This window comes from Microtus oregoni, unplaced genomic scaffold, assembly GCF_018167655.1.
Source record: "Microtus oregoni isolate MIOR12 unplaced genomic scaffold, Mior012 000105F_ref0000443, whole genome shotgun sequence".
Lineage (NCBI taxonomy): Eukaryota > Metazoa > Chordata > Mammalia > Rodentia > Cricetidae > Microtus > Microtus oregoni.
Window position 1 is genome coordinate 2,130,561 of NW_024544720.1, and position 26,393 is coordinate 2,156,953.

Consider the following 26,393-nt stretch of genomic DNA (forward strand, 5'->3'; position numbering starts at 1 on the left):
AATTTTTAGGTAATTTTATATTTTATTTAGGTTAAATTTAGCCAGATAATAGCATACTATTCATAGTGACTAGGTGAAAAGAGGATCTAAATAAGGTACAGACACTTTTTCATATAAGACGTTAAATCTGTTATGAGCTCTTTCTGATCCCAAGCAATGAGCTGCTGCTGTCAAATGCAATGATAAAGAATAAATAGGAGGGGCTGGAGAGATGGCTCAGAGGTTAAGAGCATTGCCTGCTCTTCCAAAGGTCCTGAGTTCAATTCCCAGCAACCACATGGTGGCTCACAACCATCTGTGATGAGGTCTGGTGCCCTCTTCTGGCCTTCACGCATACACACAGACAGAATATTGTATACATAATAAATCAATAAATATTTAAAAAAAAAGAATAAATAGGAATCTAAAGCCACAAGATTATGCTATAATCAAAGATAACCATTATTATAACATAGATCACCAAATTACCTGTAAGGGATCATCATCAGAATTCAAGTCTGGGCCCAATTCGTTCAGTTCAACATGGAACAGGTAGAATATGAAGCCATACAGTGCTGGCCCTAGGCCATTACAAAGTCCTCGTATTCCTGTTATGATCCCCTGGGCAACCCCTAGATCACAATGAGAAGGGAGTCAGTCTCTCAGAAAAGTGCCTCACATAAAGAGCTTATCTAGGACACTCCATCATTAAGACAGACTTGGCTGGACAGAGCCATCATAGTTTAGGCTAATTATCTATAGCAACTGTTACAGTCATTAGAGTTCATCATGATATTGTCATTCATTATACAAATGTTTTCTTGGTCGCATTATGTCTATTTAGTAGTCAGTACTCTCTGTGTGAAGATCTACAAGGAAAAAATTGAATTCAGTTTCTGAAAACCTTTTGAACTAGATCTACCATTTAATGAGAAATAAGAAAATATTAAATAATTATTTCCTTATCATGTAATTTCAATTTTTCTATGGGTTAAGACTTCCTTCTTAGCTCATTTAATTGTTCATGTACAATAAAAGTACGTTCTCCATTCAGACCTCCTTGGCCACATGTGAATACAAAGAGGCTCCGCCTGGCCCTGGGTTGTCATCTGCAACCTTCCATCTCATGCAGACGTCCACTCAAAAACACTGGAAGCATCAACTTCTAGATATCGCAACTTTCTAATATGGTAAGCAAAACATGGGTTTGAATCATATGAAATGTATATTTTTGTAAATCAAAAATAGGCAAGTATAATAGTATTCATACCCAGCTAAGTTACTGCAGTTAATGGTGATAACACAAAGGATGTCACTTAAGTCCATAAATCTAAGGATGGATACAACTTACTCATACAGCAAACTCATTATGTGGGAAAACAGGTATAATGATAATAAATAAACTATCTTTTAAAATTTAATTTTTGTTGAAAATTTTAAAAGTCCTCTTACAAATTTAAAAACATTTTCCTTTAGGGATAGAGGTGTAGCCTAGTATATTCAAGGTATTGGGTTTATACTGGCACCAAATCAAACCAAATCACTATGTACATTTGTGTTGTTTCATACACATACACACACACAAATTTTCCGTTTTCCTGTAACACAAATGAATATTACAATGAATATTTACAATTAAATGAAAATAAAAAACAATAAATGAGATAAAATCTTCTACTTCCTGACTATGGTAGGGTAGGCCATTAGAAGATGGAGGAAAAAAGGGTTAATTTTGGTATCAGAACTGGCTGAAAAGGAAACACACAGAGGAAGGAAGAATAAAGTCTGCTTTCTGCACAGCAATTCTAAGTCACGTCATCGCTCCCTATCTCCAATTACTAACCAGAGTTTTCTTCATCTCTTCAAAGATCCCTTTCTTAAATTAAGCTCCTGAGACTGAATTATTTCAAGTTAACTTTTAGTGACTAAGGGGATATTACATTGTTAATTTGCTATTATTATTTAATAGAAATCTATTGAAATAAGATTATAAACCGGTTAATTCTGATGACAATGTAATCAGAAATGAAACTAGAAATTGATGTTTTCTATTTCTAACTATTACTAATAACCTGAATGGTTGAGTCTGGATTGTTAAAAGTCTGAGCGTGAGCAAGGAGGAAAACAGAATTTCTGTATTTGACAAAATAAGCAGATAAGCTCCTATGACAGGGGCCCACTGCTGTCAACTGTTATTGTTATGGAGGATGCAGGATTTCATACTTCAGGAAAGAGAAGTTCCAGCTGAAGGAACAAGGGTACAAATCTCACCTTGTTGATCTGACTCTGCATTCCTAGAGATGAGGGCACTGACTGCTGGGAATGTAATGCTGGACATGGCAGCCACAGTTCCTGCTGCCCACATCATCCTGAAAAGATTAAAGAAGGCTGTAAGAAGGTTTTAAGGTACTTTTAATCAGTGGCAAAAGTGCAAATGTTTTGTATTACCTCATGTTCCATTTTATTTATTTTTCACTCTTTAAAAATGGATTTCCTGGACAAGGTATAGTTTTTTAAGTAATTTTAGTAATTTCAGCATCCAAAAGGCTCAGGCAAAAGCAGCATGAATTCAAGGCCAGTCTGGGATACAAAGTAAGTCTCTATGTAAAAAGAATCCATACTAACACTGACCACAGACTGGGATGCAGATCAAAGAATATTTTATTTCCTCTTTCAAAAGTCTCTTCTCCCAGGTTGCCCCACTGTCATTTCCAAGTGTAGGCACAAGTTCTTAAAAGGATGTCTATTCTTTTATTGTTTTAAATAAATACCACATCTCCATCTGCACCTGTCACTAACTTTCTACATTTCTCGAAAATTCATCTTTCACAATGTCCTTGGGCTGTGTGGTCTGTCAGGCTTGATAGCACTGTCTGTTGTTAAATGAATAAACAAAGACTGCTTCAGACCTTTGTCCTTTTCTCAGTGGAAAAAACAGTCATGATTATGTACTTCCTTTGGGGTGGTCTTTATTGATATTTAAAAATCTTATTATCATAAAGTCTTTTTAACACTTTATAAAGTGGTTTGACTAGACTAGCCAGATACTGAACCAGAGTTCACAACCCCCCCACCAAAAAAACTGAATCATCAACTTAATCTTAGGCAAAATGTAACATAGAACAAATGGTTCATATGAAATGAAATTCAGAATTTCATATCTGCTTCCCAACTAATCTCTAATCAACAAAGCATTTCTAATAGCTCCATTTATGAATGCAAATGAGCAAATGAGGACTAATTCATGTCTACAATGGAAACTGAGACTCTGCAGTATCTGGCAATAAGGTACACAAGGACACTTGCCATACAGGAGAATGGAACTCAAGACTTCCTGTTCTTTTTTTTAATCAGTAGGTCTTAATTTGACCTTTCTTCCCATTTATAGGAAGCTAAAATATGAATACTTAAAGAAAATTGATGCAGGATACTCACATGACCTTGAAGAACATATTAGTGTTCATCAAATGATTTATTTTATGATAGTTAAATTACTGCCTAAGTGTACCAGCAAAGCATGCTGTAATCTGTTGTTATTTAGTGTCTTTTTGTTTTGACTATATGTCATATCCTGAAAGTGGGTAAATGTACTTAAGAAGCAGAAGTATAGGGACTAAGAGACCACAGAGTTCAGCTCTAAATGGAACATCTATATCAAACCTCCTTCCCACAAGGCTCAGGGACCATTCAAAGAGTTAAGTTGGAAGATTTTAACAGCCAGAAGTAGTGGACATATTCAGAGAAGCAGTATTTGCTAGATTTGACAGCACAGTTGCACACACGAACTTGCAGCAGCCAAAATACCGGTATGAGTGGAGGAGGTGCTTATGAAGTCCCACCCCAGGCAGAGGAGCTGTGGACAACTGGTGGCTTCTGGGGAAATGGGAGGGGGAGTTTTCAGTTTTCTTCAGGAATGCAGACCCTAAGAAATTACTCATGATCCAGTAGATGTCTATATCTCTACATATACAAATAGTACCAAGTGGACACAGTGGGTTTAAAAACAAAAGATCACATTAAGTTAGGGGAAAGTGATCAAAACATATATACATGTATGATATTATCCAACAATTAAAAGAGAATGTGTACACAAAGTCAGCCATGTGGCTCAAACCTGTAATACCAGCATGCAGGTGGCCTTGGCAGGAGAACCGCAGCGACTCTAAGGCCAGTCTGGGCTACAATATTTGATTGTTTCAAAAAATACACAAATCTACCCACCCTCAAAAAAGGGAAAGGAGAGAGAGTGTGTGAGTGGGGAGATCACGAGTGAATGAGAACTGTATTGGAGGGCTGGTAGATGACAACACACATTCAATTAAGCAATGACCCCAGAACTAGCGAAATCTTTACAAGACATCTCAAATCTTCTAGCTCCACTCCTGCCCAAGCATGAAGTGCTAAATACAAACTAGTGAGACAACCCCCTTTAAAAAAAAATAGTCAAATAGCCTTAGCTCCTTTAAGACTCATTATATCTGTTAATATTCACTGCTTTTTGCTTGTTTGTTTTGATAATATGTGAATTAAGGGAAGCTTACCAGGCCTGAGATCCAAAACCATACCAGGCAAGTTGGAGCATCTGGAAACCCAAGCCAAGGAGGACAGTATTCTTATTCCCTAGTGATCTCATCAATTTGCTAAGGAAGACTGTCTGTAAGGCAAAGAGGATAACTCTAAGAAGCCATATGAGCACACATGAATTTGATCACAAACTCAAATTCAGAGCATAAGCTCTTTTGGTGAAATCCACTCACTGATGGCCAAAGTCTTTTAAGGGTACATATGTCTGGTTATAAGCCCCAAGAGCAGGCAGTTGTTGGGAGCAGTGAGACCCCAGATCCTGAATTTCTTGTAATCCCCTGATCTGTGTGCCTACAGCTGCTCTGAGCACGAGACCTTCAGGAGTTCCTGATGGCAGGAGAGTGGTTTCTGGTGGGTTTGGCTGGGGCGTGGCTATCTCTATATACTCTGCCCCTGAACACAATAAAGGGGGCATTCTTGGGGAATTCAGGGATGACCCATGTTGCTGTCTATCTGTCTGTGTGTGTCTGTATATTTTAACCTCCAGGCCCTTGCCCGAAGCTCGCGAACTGGGTGCCAGCCTGGGTGTGTGTGTGTGTGTGTGTCAGGCAGTTGTGATAACTCTTCAGGGGTGGAGTTCAAGGACTCTAGTGCTGATCTGGGGCTTAGGGCCTTTGACTTCCTTCCAGAAAAGCCTGTCTAACTGGTGTTCCTCTAGTCCCTCCCAAAAGGTTAATACAGCTGCACTGCAGTTATCATGACTGAGAGGATCACATCTTAGCCTTCTTTGGAGAAATGTCAACAAGCACTTAATGTTCAGCAGAATTCCACACCTGTAAATGTTCATCAAGGTTTACTATTCTCTTGTAGTTAACAATTTCACAAAATCAAGAATAAGAGCTTCATTTTTAATAAATATATATTATGTTAAATATAACTTGTAGGGACAGTACAAAAAGGAAGATAAAGACACCTATGGGCAAACAATTAAGGTTAATATAAAAAAAACAAAAGAAAATCATAATCGACTTAGAAGTTTAACATAATTTGCTAACATGTTCCAACAGTTAAAACAAAAACAGCAAAGAAATAGTTTGCTTCTATGTATTCATTCTCTCATTTGGTAGGACTAGTTAGTTTCCCAGACTTCTCATTTCCTCTGCAGAGAGTTAATCACAGAAGAACAAGTAGCCTGGCCATTTCGAGGGAACAGTCTCTGGGCAATCCACATAAGCTATAGTGACTGTCCCTGAAGCATAGGAGGACAATATTCTTGCCTTTCTAGATTGAAATTATAATAGGTTGGAAAGAATGCACTGCTATTTACTCACTATATATATTCTAATACGCTGATCCTTGTTTGTTTAGTCCTGGAGACAGCAGCATCTAGAAGACACTTATTTCTAATTAATTTTCACATTCCACTGGTTAATTTTGCTGTATCTGGTTACTTTATTTTCCTTTAAAATAGTTTTTATACCTATTTATTACATGTGTATACACGTGTCCCAGCATGTATGTGGAAGTCAGAGGACAACTTGCAGGAGTCAGTTTTCTCCTTCTACCATGGCGGTTCCAAGGACTGAACTCAGGTCACTGCTTGGCAATAAGCTTCTCTGACCAAGTCATTTCGCCATCCTGTTAACCCAGTTGTTTTGGCAGTGAGTAAGAAGAATGGATCCAGCACAAATTACAAATAACATCCTAATGAAATCTGTATGAAGTTCTATTGAATCCTAAGGACTTCAGTATTATATGTACAACCAGTTCCGTGAGTTGTGTCCCTACCAGCTTCCTGAATTCAGTGGTTCTCTACATGAGCAAGGTATGTTACAGCAGGAGTTAAGCAGCTGAGGCAACAGTGTGGAGGAACTCTTTGAAACTTGTATCCTTGGCTTCTTATAGAACTGAGGTTATCAGGATTGGGGGGGGGGGGGCAGGGTGGGAAGCTTTGCCTTTTTAATCCACATGTTGTAAAAAACACTCACCTGAGCCACAATTGACAGAATTCCTACCATAGCTATGAATGCCACAATTTTCACAGATCCAAAACCTATGACCTGTAGAAATGAGAAAAAACAAATAAAAAAATCACTTTTGTAATAAGAGCTATTAGAGATATAATTAATAAGAAATTGTTTTTTCCCTATTAAAACTGACAGGAGAAAATAGCTGAGGGAAGTTCAGAAAAGCAGTAGGTAGAAGCTGAAAAAATTAACCCAAAATTTATAGTTAAACGTGACATAAAATAGTTATAAGTAAGCACAAACTGAATTTTTTGAAAATTTTATTATGCCTACTGTTTAGTATTCCCTCTCTTAATTAGTCTGCCCCAGTGTGGAGACAATGAGAGCACAATAACGAGAGTGTAAAAGAAAGCAACTTGACTTTTACTGTTGCCAAGGTAGAACTGGACCATCAGCGAAGTCAGTGGCTCTTGAGTCCGGTTGTATTTTAAAATTATGTGAGCAACAGAGAAAAGGAAAGAAGGGGAGAAAAGAGAACAAGAGGAGGCCAGACCCCACTGAAGATGAATTATATTAGACTTCGAGGTATGCTCCAGCGGTAGGTGTGCTGTGAAAGCTCCTATATACTTCTATTAAGTAAACAGCCAAGTCTGACTGGCAATGACCTCTAAACCTCCAACTGCAACAGTAACTATAAAAGGATTAATAATTTTTAAAAGGATACATTACTTTGTCTTCTACTGAAATTCTATAATACAGGAAAATACTAAAAATAACTTTATATAGTCTTCTTACTTCATAAATGAGCATCTCCCACCCAATCACAATTAAATAATAAATTACTAGTGTTAGAACCTCTGGGTCTTCTGTTACAACCTAATCATATTCAACTACAAAATCTGGACCTGGTGGTATAGCTCATGCCTATAATTTCAGCACTAAAGGAGGTGAAGGCAGCCTATTATCAGCTTTATGCATAACTGCTAAAACATGTAAGCAATGCCAAGAGTGAACTTATCACAAAGTACAAATTGAGTGGTGCTCCTTTATAAAAATATATAGGCTCATAAACCGTACCAAATGAATCCCTTTGGTACCAGCGTGCACCTGTGGGTAAGAGATATGACAGCTCTGTATCTTCTCTTAATTTGGTTCAATGTAAATGGAGACTGCACTTTAGTTTCCCAGCTGCCCAGACCCAAATAATCACATAAAACTACATTAATTACAACACTGTCTTATTAACCAATGATAATAAAACATATTCTCACCATACAGAGAGAAATCCCACATTGTTCACTCTAAATGCTATTTTAGACAAGGGTCTCATATTTGGTGGTGGATGACTTTAATCCCAGCACTCAGGAGACAAAGGTAGGTAGATTTCTGTAAGTTAGCCTGGTCTGCTCAGCAAATTCTAGGCCAATTAACCAGGTTTTCAGAATAAAAAGGATCAGAGTTTTGTTTCTGATAATTCTCTATTTTAAAAGAAATTTTCCAAAGTAGATATCTTACTGTGTTCTTAAATCCTAGATATAAGCAACACCCTTGCCTCACAGCAAGAAGGTAGGCATGGCCACCCACACCTGTCGCTCCAGTTACTCATGAGGCCATTATATGCCCTGCTTTGTGACGTCTCTAGAAATAAATTCACATTTCCTTTTCTACAATGGTTTCTCCAACCTATCTTAGACAACTCTCAGTCTTTGATATCTACATGTTAGAAGGCTACTAGGGACTACTCACCTGCCTGAGATAGAGAAAAAAGCTGGAATATTGTCCAGCTTCAGGAAGGTACGAGAGAAACACTGTGACGCAGATGAGTAAGACTGTAGAATCTTTTCCAACTTTCTTTAAGGACTGGGAATAAGTAGAGAGCAAAAACACAAATGTCAGTGTTCTTGTGACACTGGCTTCACTATTTTTATATATCTCTGTCAAGATATCTTGAACAACCTATAAACAGGCCCTGAAAAAATGTTTCTACCAAACCTTCTTAGAAAAATCAATTATCTCTCTGGATTTGTAAAGTAACTTCTTTTATATGATTTTAATTACAAGGTTTTCTTTCTTTTTTTGACACGAAGTCTCATGTAGCTAAGGCTGGGCTCAAACGTGTATGCAGCTGAGGATAAACTTGATATTCTGATCTTCCTTTTCACCTCTTCCATAGTTTTCACTATACATAAAATCACTCTATTCTTCAAGTTATTGATAGTCAAGTTGCCTGAAACCAGGAAGACAATTGGTACATCCTAAAACTTTTATTTGAACAGGAGTGACAAGTGTCACACAAGTTTTAGGTCATCATCTATAAACTTTATATAATCAATACCAAAACAACTAATGTCTACTAAAACCTTTCTACACAAGACATTAGATCAGTTAACTTACACATGTTAATTGGAGACCTTATAGCTGCCCTGAAAAATAAGCCACAGTAGTTCTGTTTTACAGAGAAGTTTCTACATGTAACTTGATCACTACAAGGGATAAATACATATACAAACATACTTACATACTCACATACATATATAAATAAGTAGCTTGCAGGCTCTCTAGCCCATTCCTGTTTCCTCCCCCAAACTCCCTGCTCACCATCTGACAATATAACTAACATATAAGAGGAACAGGCAAGATCTCCAGGAAGTACTCTGAGTGATCATTTTAGAAAATAATTTTAAGGAACTGGGGAGATGGCTCAGTTGGTAAAGTGCCTGCTGTACAAGCATGAAGAGTCAAGTTTGATTTGCAGCACATAAAAAAGCAAGGCACTGTGGTGCATGCCTATAATCTAAGCACTGGGGAGGCAGAGACAGGAAGATCCTTGGAACTTTCTGGTCAGGTAGTCTTACGAGATTGATGAGTTCCAGGTTCAGGAGAAACCCTGACTCAAAAAATGTGGTTTACAACTATTCTATAAAAGTCGGTATGACAGGGAGAGAGAGAGAGAGGTACAAAAATTTCCTAGCACTATTTCTTGTTAGTGTGATATACTCCCTACTACATCCCTCTCCTACTATCTTCATTCATTTTATTAAGTGATAAAAACAACCATGTCTTTGAGGGCAATATTTTGTCTCACAACTTAGTTCTGTATTTCTCAGTCTCTCAGCCCTTTACTTGTAAGTAAAGTTTTTTTTTATTTTTACTGTAAAAGAAATGAATCAACAACTGTTGGTATATATATTTGAGACTGTATATATAGTCTTATTTTTCTCAGTAAAAAGAAATACATAGTAAGTAAATATTTTCATGTCTTATTTACCGCAAAAGGGTCTGCTTGTTTCCAAGAAATCTGAGCTCCCCAGGAAGCAGGTCTAATTTTCTCCGGTAGAGATTCTGGAACTGCTACCAAAATGAAGCAGATATCTAGGAGAGCCACCACTGTGGCTACCAGCACAACAAGGCTGTCTCCATAATTTGCAGAGAGGTATGTTCCAATGGCTGGGCTGCTAACCAGACTAGCTGCAAAGGTAGCTGAGACCTATGGGAAAAAAATACAGTCATTTAGGATCCTAAATATGAACATCAGTGGAGAGAGCATGCTCTCCCCCAGAGGCCCACCTACTGCAGGTATATAGCTACAGATATCCCCCTCCCTCAGTGAATGCCTGGTACCCACAGGGGTCAGAAGAGGAACTGGAGGAATGGATAGTTATGAGCAGTCCTCTACAAGAACAACTGCTCTTAACTGCTAAGCCATCTCTGAAGACGCCTCTCCTGGATTCAGCAAGACAAATGTGTTGCACACAAATTTTAAGAATAAAAGAGAAGGAAAGCAATTTTGCTTAAAAATATATTCACCCACTAAATGGAGATATTCTGGGGAGCTATAATTAAAGTACGATATAAATGAACAGTGTAGGAGTTTTCCTCATAAAACACTAACTGGTTTTGCCTGTTTAACTGGAAAACAGAGATGCACAAAGAAGAGTATTAAAACAATTCCTTCAGGGCCGAGGTTTTATCTCAGTGGCATGCACCTGCTTCGCATGAGGCATGGTAGTTCATGCCTGTTATCACAGTACTTAGGTTGGTAAAGGACTTCTGAGTTCAAGGCCAGGTCTAAGCTACATAATAAAACTGTCTCAAAAAAAAAACAAAAAAAACAAAAAACAAAAACCAAACTCCTAAATCTCTGAAGAACTGATAATGAAATCTATAAATTTCTCAGGTACTGTATGTGACTCATCCAAAACCAGTATATTTCCCCACATACCCATCTATCTCTTTATAACTATTTCATTAACACAGTGGGGGGAAAAGGTAGCTGGTTTTAAGAGAAAAAGCTATAACCAAAATAACTGCATTAATAAAAATAAAAGAATGAAGGCTGGGGATATACAGCTAAGTGATAGACTATTAAGCTAGCATACTCAGGACACTGGGTGTGATCATTAGTACCACTCATACCAACACCCACACAAAAGAAAATTAAAGATTTGTGGAGGGGTTAAAGCTTTCTGGTTAGGGCAGTAGCTAGTAAGCCTTATTACACTGCAGCTCTATGTTCTACATTTACAAATATAATGTAAATATTCATTCTCTAAATTATAAGCAGATTAGAGTACCAAAAACATGCTGATAAGTTATTAAGACTAGAAGATGCTATTAGAAACAAAAAAAATCACATAAGGAGTTAGTGAGTTAAGGAAAAACACTATAAAGAGTGAAATGAAATTAGAAGATATCATGGGGGTTCTAGGAGTGTGTGAGATGGATATGATCAAGATATATTATATACAGGTATGAAATTTTAAAAGATTAAGTAAAAATGCTGTTTAAAAAGAAGCACTAGAAATCACTATATCTGATTATGATTCCTGGTAAGCAATGACATTTTTGTATCACCTATTATCCCACAACTAAATATAAAAACATAATACATATAAAACTAATGCTACATTAAAAAGCTTTCAAAGCTAAAAATGATAGAAAAAAGACTTTTGCAGTGGAGAATAAAGATATGAAAAATTTTAGTTTGGGAAATAAAAATTCCTGAAACTCAGTTATTTAGTATGTGAAAATGACAGAGATCTTACCATTTTATTTGAAAAAGTCCAGGCAGCCACATAACTGCCACAAATTGCAAAAACAAGCAAACAGCTATGGGAACTGTGCTGTACTGTCTTCAGTTGTTACTTGAGCACTAGGGTACCATTATTATTGATTGCTATGACCCTTAAAGAACCTCCTTCTTGGTTTCCTGAAGGAGTTCCAGAAAGGAAAGCACATTTTAATCTAAACTGGATATCAAAGTACCTTCTAGAATTTAATTAACACATCCTGGAAATAATCGGCAGAAAATTCTCTGCAAGCTAGATAGGCTGTAAGGGAATTACTGGCAAAGACCTAGGCCTGAGACAAACCCAGTAGCCTACTGCTGAGCTGCAGCAGCTGATGGGATAGTACTTCAGAATGATACTGTATGAGCTAGGATGTTCACTCACTGGCTTCTTGCCATGCCTCATGAGTCACTAACCCTAACTGTCATCTACAATGAGAAACTGAGCTAGAGATTAAGTAATTAAGTGACAGTCACTACTAGTGACTATCAAAACCCTTTCTGTAATTAGCACAGAAGCACTATAAATTGTGTTTCCACTGAAAGCAAAAAATAAACAGCTATGAAAATTCCACCATAAGGAAAAAACAAATGGGGCTGACAACATGGCTCAGCATGCCTGTTGCACAGGCCTGGTGACCAGAGTTTGATTCCCAGAACATGATAGAAGAAGAGTAGCATGTTATGGTAGTTGTTGACACACACACACACACACACACACTAAAAGACAAAAAAAGGGAAAAATGTTTAACCTGAAGGAAACAAAATGTCTAACTAGTCAGACATTATATGATGTATATACATCAAATATGTACAAGTTTTATGTTTCCATGTATCCATTCACATTTTTGTAGTCTAATAACATTGTGAGGAAATTTTCCATGCATGATAAGACAAGGTGGAGAAGAAAGCTGCACTTCTATGAGGTATAGGATTTTGGTGCTCTTCATGACACTTACAGCCCACTTTGAATGTTTCCTTCTTCGAAGCCTTCCTATTCACTTTTTCCTCTATCCTGAACAGTAATGCACAGTGCTTTCAATTTAGGATGACGCATGAATAATGTTCACAGGAGGTGGGAAGGGACAGAGTGGGCAGATAGTAGTCAGAAGGGAAAGAGACGCTAACTGTGGGTGCCTGAAGTCAATAAAATAATGTGTTTTGTGGAATGGAAGTAACTTACCTGTAGGTTGGAAACTGATCAGTGAATTTACTCATTTAATCAGTTAACAGGAATGAGCACTTTATTTTAAGAAGCAGTATTTTGAAGAAAAGGGTACAAGAAAGAAAGTAATTATCTGGGTTTCTGGCTCTTATCCTCCTTTAACCTACTACTCTCCAATATCTAGCCAGATCACTTTTCTTTTTACAACATACATATATATCCCAGATACTGAACATGTGTCTATAATTGCTCATCAATATGAGTATATGCTATCTTATCTCTAAACCATTTAAAAGTACTTTGCAGAGGGTGGATCTCTGAGTTAGAGTCCAGCCTGGCAGTCAAGGCTACATGGCAAAATCCTCTCTCAAACCCTGTCTTTTTTTTTTTTAAGTGGCAGGGGGGGAGTTAACTTGCAAAGATGTGATCTACTGCCCTGGCCCAAAATGCTTCTGCTGTCATCTTTTAATAGTTCTTTCTTCTCATACATAACTATAATATCATTATCATGACTAAGAAAATGCGACTGTCTAATGTCAAAATATCAAAAAATAAGTTCCTCATAACTTTTGATATTTACTCAACACCATCTTCCAAATTAACAACCTTTTGTTTTCTATAGGTTATGTCTCAAATGAGTACCTGAGACACATTGTTGAGATTCTCACATTTCTAAAATCTATTTCTGATGTTATCTTAAACACCAATTTCTTGTCAATTTTTAACAGAATGCTATTAATTACTCTAGTTTTTAAGTCTACAAGCTGGACATAATGGTGTATGCCTGTAATCCTAGCACTCTGGAAATGAAGGGAGGAGGAACTGAAGTTCAAGGTGATCCTAAGATACTGAGTTTGAGTCTAGTCTGCCCTAAGACCTCAAAATAACAAAAATTCCTATGACAGGTAAATTGCTACACAATATAATAAATTACTAGCCAATATAAAAATATAACCCCAGCCCTCAAGAGATTATGAAAGGAAAATTCCAAGTTTGAAGTAAACTTGGCCTACTTAAGTTTTTGTTTCAAAACAAACAATCAAACAAAAAGTTCACCATCTTACCCATCCATAAGCAGTACTTCTTTCGTGCTCTTGAGTGAAGTCAGCTACATAGGCAAATATTACAGAGAAAGTAACTGAGAAGACTCCAGATACAGAAATCATGCCAAAATACCACCTATAAAAAGATAGTTTTAAAAAGAATATGATTAAGAACATCATCTTCTGTTAGCTGAAAGATTATTTTAATTACTCAAGTTTTATAATCAAAGGCAAAGATATCATGTGACTATTATAAACTAATGAAAATAAACTCCCATATTTGCATATATGTTTAAAGATAAAATAAAATTAACTGGAGTGTTTTTTTTTTGGTTTTTTTTCGAGACAGGGTTTCTCTGTGGCTTTGGAGCCTGTCCTGGAATTTGCTGCTCTGTAGACCAGGCTGGTCTCGAACTCACAGAGATCCGCCTGCCTCTGCCTCCCAAGTGCTGGGATTAAAGGCGTGCGCCACCACCGCCCAGCTTAAAATTTCCTTTTTAAAATTTTATATGGGGCTGGAGAGATGGCTCAGCAGTTAAGAGGAGTGGCTGGTCTTTCAGATGACCCAGGTAAAATTCCCAGCACCCACATGGCAGCTCTCAACTGTAACTCCAGTTGTAAGGGGTCCAACCCCTCACATAGATATACACAAAAAAACAACCTATACAAAAACAGTACAACAAAAAATGTTAACATAATTCAAACCAAAAATTTCTACAATATGCATAAATACATTGAAAAAAGTTAAAATAGCAAAAGCCAGAATATTACAGAATACAAAGTAGAGTTTATTTTATAACATAAAGATATTTTAATATTAAAAAATTACTAATTAACAGTCAGTAACATAATTAATCTATAAATAGTTCTTTAAAATATCCAAATTTTGTTGTTACTATTATTGCAGCTCTCTCTATATACATGATGTATGAAAGAGTAGCCATGTGTGTGGCATCATGTCTTGGGCAGGTCAGACAAGAGTTGGTTCTCTCCTTCAGCTATAGATACCAGGGACTGAACACAGGTCCTCATGCTTACTTATCAAGTATTTTCACTCACTGAGCCATCTCATGGGCACCACAACAGTTTTTAAGGAGACAAAAACAAAACAAAAGCAGCAAAAAAAAATAAACCCCTCCCTCCATTTATGCTAAAAGCCATCTAATAACATCTCATATCTAATTCTTGATATAAATAAATTCTGAATCTAATCAATAAGTCTTTATTTTAAAAGTGAAAACCCTTGAATAAAATAGAAACAAAATGCTAAAGACATAGCTCAATGGTTAAGAGCACTGGCTGCTTTTCCAGGACTCAGGCTCAATTCCCAGTACCCATATGGCTGCTCATAATTGTGTCTAACTCCAAATCCAGGGAATCCAACACCCTCTTCTGATTCTGTAGGCACCACATACATACATGGTGCATAGACATACATAAAGGCAAAATACTCATACACATTAGATTTTAGAAAAAAAGGAAAAAAGAAAATGCTAATGAAGAAAAATTATAACAGTCTTTACAAAATAGAAGAAAACACCACAATCATCACTTTAATTAAATACTATTCATTAGCTATTAAGGTTTCAAAGGGCAGTAAAGAGCATAAAGCTAGAAGGAATGAGGTAAAATTATTTACAGATGACATTAATATACTCAGAAAATCAAGCAACTATGATAAAAGGCTATTTTATATTACAACAAACGAATAGGATATATAAGAGTAGAACCATCAAATGTTTAGGATTTAAATAAATATTACACTAGCAAAGGGAATTTTTATAAAAAAGAAAGGCATGGTGCATTAGTATTCTACAAAAAAAAAGATTACTTGGTAGAAGATAAAATTATTATGGTATCCAAAAAATTTACTTAACAAGAATTCCTTATAATCAAATAAAAGTATTTTCACACAGCAAGAGCATCTCAACACCAGAAATACTGGTTAAGGTACTATCCCAAGGTCTAGAACTAAAAACACTAAAATTAAAAAAAAGGAAAAAAATAAAAACAGCAAAAACAAAACAAAAAAACCTGGATTCATCATACTGAAGAGCAAAAATTAATTCAAATTCATATCATATATTCTAATAAGCTAAGGGTCTTTATGGAGTATGCAAAATGTGAATCCTGTTTATTCTTACACAATTTTTATTCAGTGCCACAGTGCAATGAAATGACAAAAAAAAAATACATTGGCAAAGTCAACCACAGCACAGAGGTGAGGACAAGAACTGTGAGGGCACTTTCAGCACTGACTTCCTATGACATCATAGCATCAATATCTTCTCTTAGAGCCACCTTGAATTTCTTCAACTAAGTAGAGTTTACTTTGAAATGGTTAAAGAGTGTTCTGCAGATCAAAGTAATGGTTGAGTTCATAAATGATTGGGATTGAAGTGTTTTGGATTTTTTCCTTTTTGAATTGTGCATATATATGAAGAGTTATCTTAAGCATAGGACCCAAGCGTAAAGTAGAATTTATTCATATTCTGTATACTCCTTATGCACAGTCTAAAAGTCATTTTATTCAATATTTGAAATACTTTTTCATTATTTTATTCTATATTTGATCATTATGAGGTAAAGTTTGTATATACTTGAACCAATTAGATTTGTGTTATGTCAGTACTCAAAAAAGTTTGGCATGTTTATAGATCATTTCACATTTTGGATATTTGGATTAGGAGTGGTAGCCAACCTATTTTTATTTACATAAGACTCAAAGCAGACCAGTATGATAGTGAAGAGTTCAGCTACTCACCAAGGGCTGATCCTCATCAGTGGGATAGGAAAACAGGTAAAGAAGACTGTACCAAGGAGAAAGGGCTTCCTGCCCCACACATCAGAGAGAGCTCCTATGAGTGGAGCACTCAGAAAAGAGAGCAGGCCCTAAGAACAAACAGAAGCAAAGGTTACATTTAAAGTATGATCCCTTTATTACTTATAATTCTTCCTTTCTATATGTATTCATCAATATTGCTAAAATTACTAAAGCATAATTACAATCTGAATTATATTGTTTAAGACATAAGCATAATGCATAGACAAATATTATATAAGCATGAAGGGTTAAATAAAACTGTTGCCTGGCAGAGCAATTAAAGGTTTATATAAGAATTTATAGATTTTCCATGTATATATAGATAAAAATGACCTAAGTCATTTAGAGTATTCACTTGGCTTTTTAATGTTAAATTATTTTATACATTATAAGTATTTGTGTTTTATATTTTTTTTCTGACTTAATAGGGATTCCTGGTTTTGATTCACTATGATTTCACACATTTTTTTCTTACCTTTACACCTTGAATGAGACCATTCATGAGGAATGTGTGTTGAGGAAATGTTTCATGTAAAACCTATAAAAACAAATAAACATCAAGACATATTCAAATATAAATTAAAAGTAAAGATTCCTGCCCTTATTACTGGAAGGCTAAACAGGATGAACTCTAAAAATTATAAAATGTTTATGAAATCTTAAACAACAAGAATAAACCACTTCAGTTAGAGCTACAGAGGAAAACCTTGTCTCAAAACCAAAATAAAACAAAACACTTTGAAGCCATGAAAAGACAGTAACATAATAAAACACTAACAATAAGAACTAGACAAGATAAGCCCTAGCACTCATAGGAGCTTTTGTCATAAAATATTTAGAGCATGGTGTCCATAAAGCCAAGCCGAAGGTATCTGATAACCCAGGACTGGAGTTACAGACGGTTCTAAGCTCCAGTGTGGGTGCTGGAAGTCAAACCTAGGTCTTTTGAAAGAGCAACAAGTGCCCATAACTGCTGAGCTATCTCTCCAGCTCCTTGAATTAATCTTAGGAAGGAATATACATCTATACATCAATCAATCTCTACCCCCCCCCACAGAGCACTATATTTCATTTTTACCAATAACAGTTGAAGTAAATTAATAGATGATGTTAAAAGAGAACTTTCAATAAATTACTTTTCCAGATTCCCAAAACTCCTATATGAAAAGATACACACATACACACATACAAAAACAGAGAGCTATAAGAGAATGCATTACTAAAATATGTCACAAAGAAAAACTCTTGACAATATATTATTGTCAATGCTGCTAACCTTTGTAGTTGGTCACAAGATAACAATCACAAGCACAGTCTTCAAAGTGGACCATTTACAGAATTAAGTGGGGTGTAATTCAAACCAACAGTGCTTCAGATTACTTAGTGCTGTTAAAAGCAGCATAATGCCCTTTATCTACATTGTACAATCCTTCTGTATTCTAGAGGAAATGGAAGAGTGCTTATCTCTAAACCAGATGAAGAGTTCCTGTTTCTATTAGGGGAGATTCCTATGCTAATACACTTTCAAAATATCCTTTAGTTTCAGCTAAAACTGTATGCTGCAGATTGGGCATGTGCAAGAATATACCCTCCCCAAATGCCTCACCCATATGAATAAGTAAGTATACGCCTCCTTAATAAATGTGTCTATGTCCCATGTGGTTCTCCAGCTTCTTACAGCAACCCATAGACTTTAAAACATGGAGCTTGAAAGACTATCTATGGCTAATTGGCTAGTAAAAGATCATGATGACTGGTTGTCAAGGAAGCAGGCATTGGAACTATAACACCAGCACACTCTCAGCCAAATTCATGCATTTATATTATTTGCCTAGTCCCAGAAAACATCTCTTTCAATTTCTCATCTACTGCATCTACTCTCACTTATAAATATAAACTGATACATCAAATTCAGCAGAAAGACTGAGAAAGGCTGTTGATGGAGGAGGGTCATCTTTCTATCTGTTGATTTCATTGGTTAAGCAATAAAGAAACTGCTTGGCCCTCATAGGTTAAAACATAGGTGGGTGGAGAAAACAGAACAGAATGTTGGGAGAAAGAAGCTGAGTGAAGGGGTCGCCATGATTCTCCCACTCCAGGCAGATGCAGGTTAAGATCATTCCTGGTAAGCCAGCTCGTGGGCTACACAGATTATAAGAAATGGGCTAGTCCAGGTGCGAGAGTTAGCCAAGAAAAGGCTAGATATAATGGGCCAAGCGGTGTTTAAAAGAATACAGTTTCTGTGTAATTATTTCGGGTAAAGCTAGCCGTGCGGGTGGCCGGGTGCCAGGGACGCAGCCCTGCCGCTCCTACTACAACAGTACCAGAAAGACTGACAAAAAGGAAAAGATTTACCTCACTTCTAAAATGGCTTAAAGTAAAAATGTTTCTTCTCCACCAGACTGAATATTTCCATCAGTGTGTATTACAAATACTCTACATGGGAAAACTGCACCAAAGACACACAAAACAAAAAGGTCTTTATAAATCAAATACAGAAGAAAATAAAGAGATCCAAAAAGAAAAATAAAAAGAGCATCAGAACAGAGAATCAGAGGAAATCCAACTAAACATCAATTAAATTAAAATACTAACAATATACTGTTTAAAAATCATAACATTTAGCTGCTTTATACCAAGTAATCACAACTATAAAAGTCATTCTAAGCATACAAAACATCATGCTAGTATGGGGAATGATAATTTGTATTAACGGCTTTGTTTCAGATGTAACTGATGCCAGAGGCAGTATAATGATGCATATATCCCAATCTTTAAGACAAGATGACTCACTAATAGTTATTTTACACTCTCTTGTCACTTCTTTTTATAATTTTATTATAGATTAACAAAGTTGGAAATCTGCTGTTGCCTTTGCTAAAGTATTAACCTTGTTTACATATCTAGAAATACATGACAAACAGAGTTGGAGAGCCGGCTCAGCAGTTAAGAATGCTCACTGTTCTTATGGCCAATCAGGGTTCACTTCTCAGTACTCACATCATAGGGTTCACAACTGCCTGTAACTCCAGATCCAGGGTATCCTACACCCTCTTATGTTCTCCACTGACACTGTACACACATGTGTAGCCATTCATTTAAATAAACTATTAGTAAGACAAACAAATGCCAAGAAAAGCTCACTGTATCTGTTTGATTTAGATTAGTGCTTTGAACACTGTCAGCTACACAACAGTAAACAAAGATTTAACTAGTAATATTTATTAGATACTGAGTGGTACTTACTGACTTTAATAATTAATCATTTACATAAAAGGGCCTGTAGGAAGCACAGCTTAGAGTAAGCATTGGAGAAACCAGGATTGTCAGTCATGGGGGCCTATTTTCTTCAATAGAAGGAAATGAACGTATCCTGGTTACCTGGAATGCTGGGGTGAAGTCAACCTGGTGATCTTTTGTTGTTCCATTAGGAGCCAGCCTCCATCTGAATTTCCTCCAAATCCGAGAATTGCTTAGGCCCTAATCCTGAGCTTTGTCCCTTTGTGCATAGAAACCCATGATAGAGGTCCCATGTACTTTGCATTCTTCATCAACAGAATCTATCTTTATACTTATTACAAATCCTTCCTCTCTAGGTCCTAGCCTTAAGTTCTGCTAATTAACCAATAAGAACACATTTTTATTTTAAAGGTCGCAGGTACTTTGCTACTTTGTTAGGGGGAGCTTTTTGTAGTTATGCCTTTGTTGCAATAACTGTCATGTAGAAACCTTTTTCCAAATCTTTACTATGCTTAAATGGGTAAGAAAAATAAACCACAAAGTCAGGCTGGAAATTTTGAGCCAGCCCTGCAAAGCTGGTACTGACTGGAGTTTCATTCTTCACCTTTTTTGGATAATCTCCCCACTGGCTCTGAGGCTTGCAGGGTCCTCGGCACAGGCCCATTCTATAAATTTTATTTTAAAATCAAGAACAACAACAAATATATATATATTTTACAATATATATATATATATATATATATATATATATATATATATATATATATAAATTTTACAAAATCCAAAAAGAACATCTACTAAAGCCAGCAAATCAATCTGTAGCATCTCATGATTCTAGAAATCAAGATGGTATACACGTGACTCTCTAGTTACAATGCTTACTATTTTTTTCCTTATAAAGAGTAAATTATCCAGCAATGTGACTATGTAATGTGACCAAAACATCTAGTAAACAGTTGTACCTCATTCCAGCCATTGTAACTCCTGGAAAGACACACTTATTAAAGAGACAAGACAGCTAGTCAAAAGATCAAGTGGCAGATAAGAGAAAAATGTATGTTAGTCAAATGAAGGAATGAATGGGCACATTATCTTGAAAGTCAGTTCAGAATAAAGGATGAGAGAATTGAATGCCACAAGAAAGTGGTCAAAGAACAGTCTGGATTTTTCAAACCACCACATGAAAAAGATAAATGAGTAGGGAATACTCTATTCTTAAGTGTCCACTGAGGTTTCAAAGTCAGCTTGAAAAATAATTTCTATAAATTATAAGAAATGAAATTCTTGTTTCTGTGACTATTTAGTTTATTCAATTAAGCAGTTGATTTAAATGTACCCTAGGGCATTAGTTTAATCAGATTAATCAAACTGAATCAAGATTAGGCCCTCAAAGAGCATGGAAATAAGGGATAGGTCATTTTAATGTGCTAATACTACTACTAGTACTACAAGGTAGGCTCAACCTGTATGAGGGCAATTTCATAAAACTGCTATGGCTACAAGACATCAGTGATGCAAACTTTAGTTATATTATCAAATAAATTAATTAAAACTGTAAGTTAAGCCATGACTACATAAGTAACATTTTTCGAAGACTGTGAACCAAGAAATAAAATGCTTTTCTCCACTCCATGAAATTATTCTCAGATAAAAAATGAGTTAAATGGACAAAATATTAATATGTATATGGTATTCTAAGTTTCCAAATCATGATTCCAACACTGCTTTTGTTTGGATTTTTTGTTTTTGCCTTATTAAAAATAAAAGTATTGTCTACTTGTTACATTAAGGTTAAAAATGAAAGCAAACATATGCTATCATCTTAATAGTTAAATCACTGTAGGTGATGGGTTCAAGATGCCAAGGAATAAATAGAATGATGACATACACAAACGTAAAAGAGGATACATGAGCACTGGCTGTGACTAAACAAACCCTAATTTTGAGCTGGGCAGCGATTGTGCACGCCTTTAATCCCAGCACTTGGGAGGCAGAAGCAGGTGGATCTCTGTGAGTATGAGGCCAGACTGGTCTACAGAGTGAGTTCTAGGAGAGCCAGGGATGTTATACAGAGAAAAAAAAGAAAAAGAGAAAACAAACAACAACAACAAAACTAATTTAGCTTCTTATCAAAGAACCCCAAATTAGCATCTAAAAAAATAAAGATAGAAGTGAACAACATATTTGCCAAACGGAACATTTGCCAAAAGCAAAATGTTTTTCTTAAAGAGGAATCAATCTCCTTAATCAAAAAATAGAATAGGGTTAGAATAGGGAAAACACACTGTGGGATGAACAGTAGGAATCAGGAAACAAGAGAACATATTAAGGCAATTTTATCGACAATGAAGAACACAAGAAAAATTAGCACAACTACTCAACTACATTTCTTAAATAACAATAAACTATATTAGCAACTCAGTACCTCTAACACTTAAACATTCATTCTAAGCAAATTTATTTAAGCAGCATAACTGCTCAAAAACTCAAGAGGCTACAGAGCGGCTTCTCAGCTGGCTTGTTCAGTGTCTGCCAGAACACACCACCCCCCCCCACACACAAATTATCAGCTTTGAACATTAGAGGGAAGATACAGTGGAAATTAGAAAGACTAGATAAGATATATGAGGGAGGCAGTAGTACACAGCCAACTGGAGAGAGTAATGTAAGTGTGGTATATAGGCGCCTGCAGCTAAAAGAAGTCTGTCTACCTCTCCCCAAGTCCCTCATTCACATAGAGAAGCTACACAGGATTATGGAAAGTGTCCCATTAAACTTGGGTGTGATAGAGGGAAAAGGGTAAGAAGTAGGAGGTAAAAGGTAAACACAGGCAGCTGGAGAAAAAAATCCATAAATCCCTTCCCAGAGCCTTAGTCACAGAAAGCCCTGCACATGTACTAATTCCCAAAATACTAGAGAGAAGGTTATAATTTGCAGATGGGGGTTGTGAGGAATGAGCACATACTGGTGAATTCTGTCAGAAAGTAGACTTGTAATAGAAACTCTACTGATTTAACTTGTTTGAATTATAGAGACCAAAGTCATTTCCCCAGAGACAAACAGTATCTTCCAAAATGGGAAGAAATACTGAGAGGTCATAATACTGTTTTATTGTTTATTTTTATTAAATTAATTTCTTCCCTTATTTCAGTGTATCCACACATTTATACTTTGTGTTTTAACTTTTATCTTGCTAGGAAAAGATTTTACATCTGTTCTTCCTATACAATATTCTGTATACTACTTCTTATACCTCTAGCCCCATAAATTTTTCCACTCAGTCTTAGTCTGTCTTTCCCAGTAGCTATGGAAAAATGCCAAAAACAAACAAAAAGAAACATAAACTATGGTTTCATCAACCAATACCCAAGTGCAGCTGCCTCTCTAACTTTAAAGGAACACAAAAGAAGTACACAGATGTTTCTTCTACAAGTTAACACCAGGGCTGTTGTCAAGTCATTGTGTAAGTTATTGCAGTCAGTTTCTCCTGAAATAGCAATAGGAAACAAACACCCAAATGAAAAGACGACACCAGAAAGATTAATGTAAAAAAACAAAACAAACAAACAACAAGAGTGGAGAAAGGGGAGGGAGAGATAAATCTGAAAAACCTGAAGAATACTTCCTTCCCAACAGATCTGCAAATTACACAAAAAACCAACCCTCTACAGGCTCACAACTCATATTGGAAACAAAAGATAATAAGATAGCTAAAAATGCCATAAAAAAACCAAAACTTCTTCCTTTTCAAATGATCAGTGACCATACAGAAGACTCTAATAAGCAGATGAATAAAAGAAGAGAATCAATTCAGAATGATCTACCCGAGAATATTAATGTAATTCAGCAGGAAAGTTCAGATTCTGAAATGGAATTAAACACAAATTCTGAAAATGAGAAAAAAAAATCAATTGCTTAAGTAAAACAAAAACAAAACAAAGCAAAAGAGAATGGAAAGCATCATAAACAGACAAGACCAAGAAGAAAAACAAATTTAAGGGATGGAAAACAAGGCTGAGACAAGAATATATTTAGAGATATGCACAAATAAAAAAGTCAACAAGTATGATCAAAACTTTGAAGTTTGAGACATATTCAAGAGACCAAAGGTGAAAAATCAATGGGGATGAAGAGGAAACTATGTCCCAAACCTAGAGAAAGAAATGGAAGCCTAAATTGATAAGACATATCATAGTCAAGATGTTCAAAATACAAAAGAAATAAATAACATTAAAAATTAAGGGTTGTTGATGAGTGATGTAAGTTTTGTTTTTCTTTACAAACTCAGGAAAGAACAGAATGATGTGTTTCAAGCCTTGGATGTAACTATCAACCAAGATTTTTATACCCAACAAGGTATAAAGTCTTCTATAAGAATAACTGGCTAAAGGCCACCCTGCAAACCTCAGTATTTTCAAGATTTAACTGAGACATAAATTGCACATATGAAAAGGAGCTTTTTGGTATGGCAAATAATGACTGAGAAGAGACAACTACTAGTGATTTGTTGTTGCTCCTTTTTTAAATTTTTTTAAAGACAGTATTTCTCTGTGCAGCCCTGGGTATCCTAGAACTCATTCTGTAGACCAGGCTAGCCTCAAACTTAAGAGCCAACATATCTCTACCTCCCCAATGCTGGAAATAAAGGCATGTGCCATTGCACTTGTCTATTAGTGATTTTTAAAAACAAGTAAAGACAACTGAAACTTAATTTCAAAGACATTCAAAACTTTCCTAAGTGTTAAATAATTCTTAAAATATGTACCATCACCACCCCCATCTTTTTTTTTTTGGTACATGTTTAAGTACACGCATACATCAAACATCTTAGTTCCTGTTAAGAATATATGGGACTGGAGAGATGGTTCAGCAGTTAAGAGCACTGGCTGCACGCCATAGAACACAGGTTTAATTCTGACTACTCACCTGGTAGCTCACAACCATCTGTAACACAACTTTCAGGGGATGTGATGTCTCTCACACCAGGTATATCTCCAAAAGCAAGCAAGCAAGCAAGCAAGCAAGCAAGCAAGCAAGCAAGAAGTATATAGATACTGTCCTAGTTAGAGTTTCTATTTCTGTGAAGAGACACCATGATCACAGCAACTCTTATTAAGGAAAATATTTAATTAGGGTGGCTCACTTACAGTTCAGAAGTTCAGTCCATTATCATCATGGTGGGACATGGTGGCATACAGGTAGATATAGTGTTAGAGAAGTAGCTAAGAGTCCTATATCTTGTAGGCAACAGGAAGTGGTCTAAGACACTGGGAGGTACCTTGAGCATGTATGAGACCTCAAAGTCTGCCTCCACAATGATATACTTCTTCTAACGAGACCACATCTTTTCCAACAAGGCCACAGTTCCTAATAATGCCACTCCCTTTGGGGGCCATTTTCTTTTCAACCACCAGAGATATACATGCAGGCAAAAGTGTCATGTACATAAAATTTTAAAAAAGAAATTGCTACAGAGAAGTTATTAAAACCTGGCACATGATCATTTTTACATTCATCATTAAAAAGTACATTAAGAAGTACTTACCAATCTTCTATTTATTGGGTCCTTAATTCAAAGGCCACTAACATCTGAATAAAGACAATTTTAAAAATGCCTCATATTTCGTATACAACATGTCTAAAGATGAAAGACACGGTCCAGTGATACTTACAGTCAACATTGGAGTTGTCAACAGGCCCCATGCAAAGAATTCAAAGAAGATGACAAGAGCAGCATGGTAAACACTTGGCTGGCCAAAGCCTTGTAACTGAAAGCAGGGAAAAAAATTCTGTTAAAAACAATAGTAAACAGACTTAAGATATTATCATGAAATGGCATGGGGAAATATACAAATTTTGGACTACCTATATCATTCAAGATAAAATCATACTTTAGGAAGTAGGGATACAGCTATGTATTAATTATTTTTAATCACTGTAATAAAAACCACCACCAAAAGCAACTTATGAAAGAATTTACTTTGGCTTATAGTTGCAGAAAGAGAGTCTATAATGGCAGAAGGGTAAGGCAGCTGGGGCAGATGGCTGACAGACTGCAGAGAGACTACCTAGACACTTTGCATTCAAAACTATTCCACGCTCTGGCAGTCCCACAGGTTGGTTCATAGCCATTATCATAATGTAAAACATACTTCGTTCAATTGCAAAAGTCTGGTGCTCTTTAAAAGTTTCAACACCATGTAAAAGTCTAAAGTCAAAGCCAAGTATAGAGAATACAACTGTAATCCCACCTCTGAGAGGGCAGAGGCAGATAGATCTCTGTCTGACAGGAAAGTTCTAAGACAGCCAGGGCAACACAGAGTTGAAAAAAAAAAAAACAACAAGAATAAAAAAATTTAAGGTCCCTTTTAATACCCAAGACAATTTCTTAACTATGACCTCTGCAAAAACAAAAGGCAAATTACATACTTCTAACATACAATGGCACAGAATACACAATTCCTCCCAAAAGAGAGAAAAAAGCGAGATCCAAATCTAGCAGAGCAAATACCACATCCTGTAGCTCCATATCCTTTATCTCATGCTTTAGTTTCAAGGAGTTTAGATGGCTCAGTCCCTCCAA

The 26,393-nt window shown here is 36.1% G+C and overlaps 1 protein-coding gene across 1 annotated transcript in view; it reads right to left on the reverse strand.

Moving 5' to 3' along the window:
- The window catches only part of LOC121443393 (hippocampus abundant transcript-like protein 1), a 40,556-nt gene that overhangs the window by 2,470 nt on the left and 11,693 nt on the right, over positions 1-26,393 (reverse strand). Inside the window, exons 2-11 of the mRNA XM_041645150.1 lie at positions 25,483-25,578; positions 17,046-17,108; positions 16,511-16,638; positions 13,768-13,882; positions 9,739-9,957; positions 8,217-8,330; positions 6,492-6,563; positions 4,521-4,633; positions 2,251-2,348; positions 469-611 (exon numbers count right to left, since the gene is read on the reverse strand). Of these exons, the coding sequence (XP_041501084.1) occupies positions 469-611; positions 2,251-2,348; positions 4,521-4,633; positions 6,492-6,563; positions 8,217-8,330; positions 9,739-9,957; positions 13,768-13,882; positions 16,511-16,638; positions 17,046-17,108; positions 25,483-25,578 (1,161 nt within the window). The remainder of the gene's footprint in view (positions 1-468; positions 612-2,250; positions 2,349-4,520; positions 4,634-6,491; positions 6,564-8,216; positions 8,331-9,738; positions 9,958-13,767; positions 13,883-16,510; positions 16,639-17,045; positions 17,109-25,482; positions 25,579-26,393) is intronic.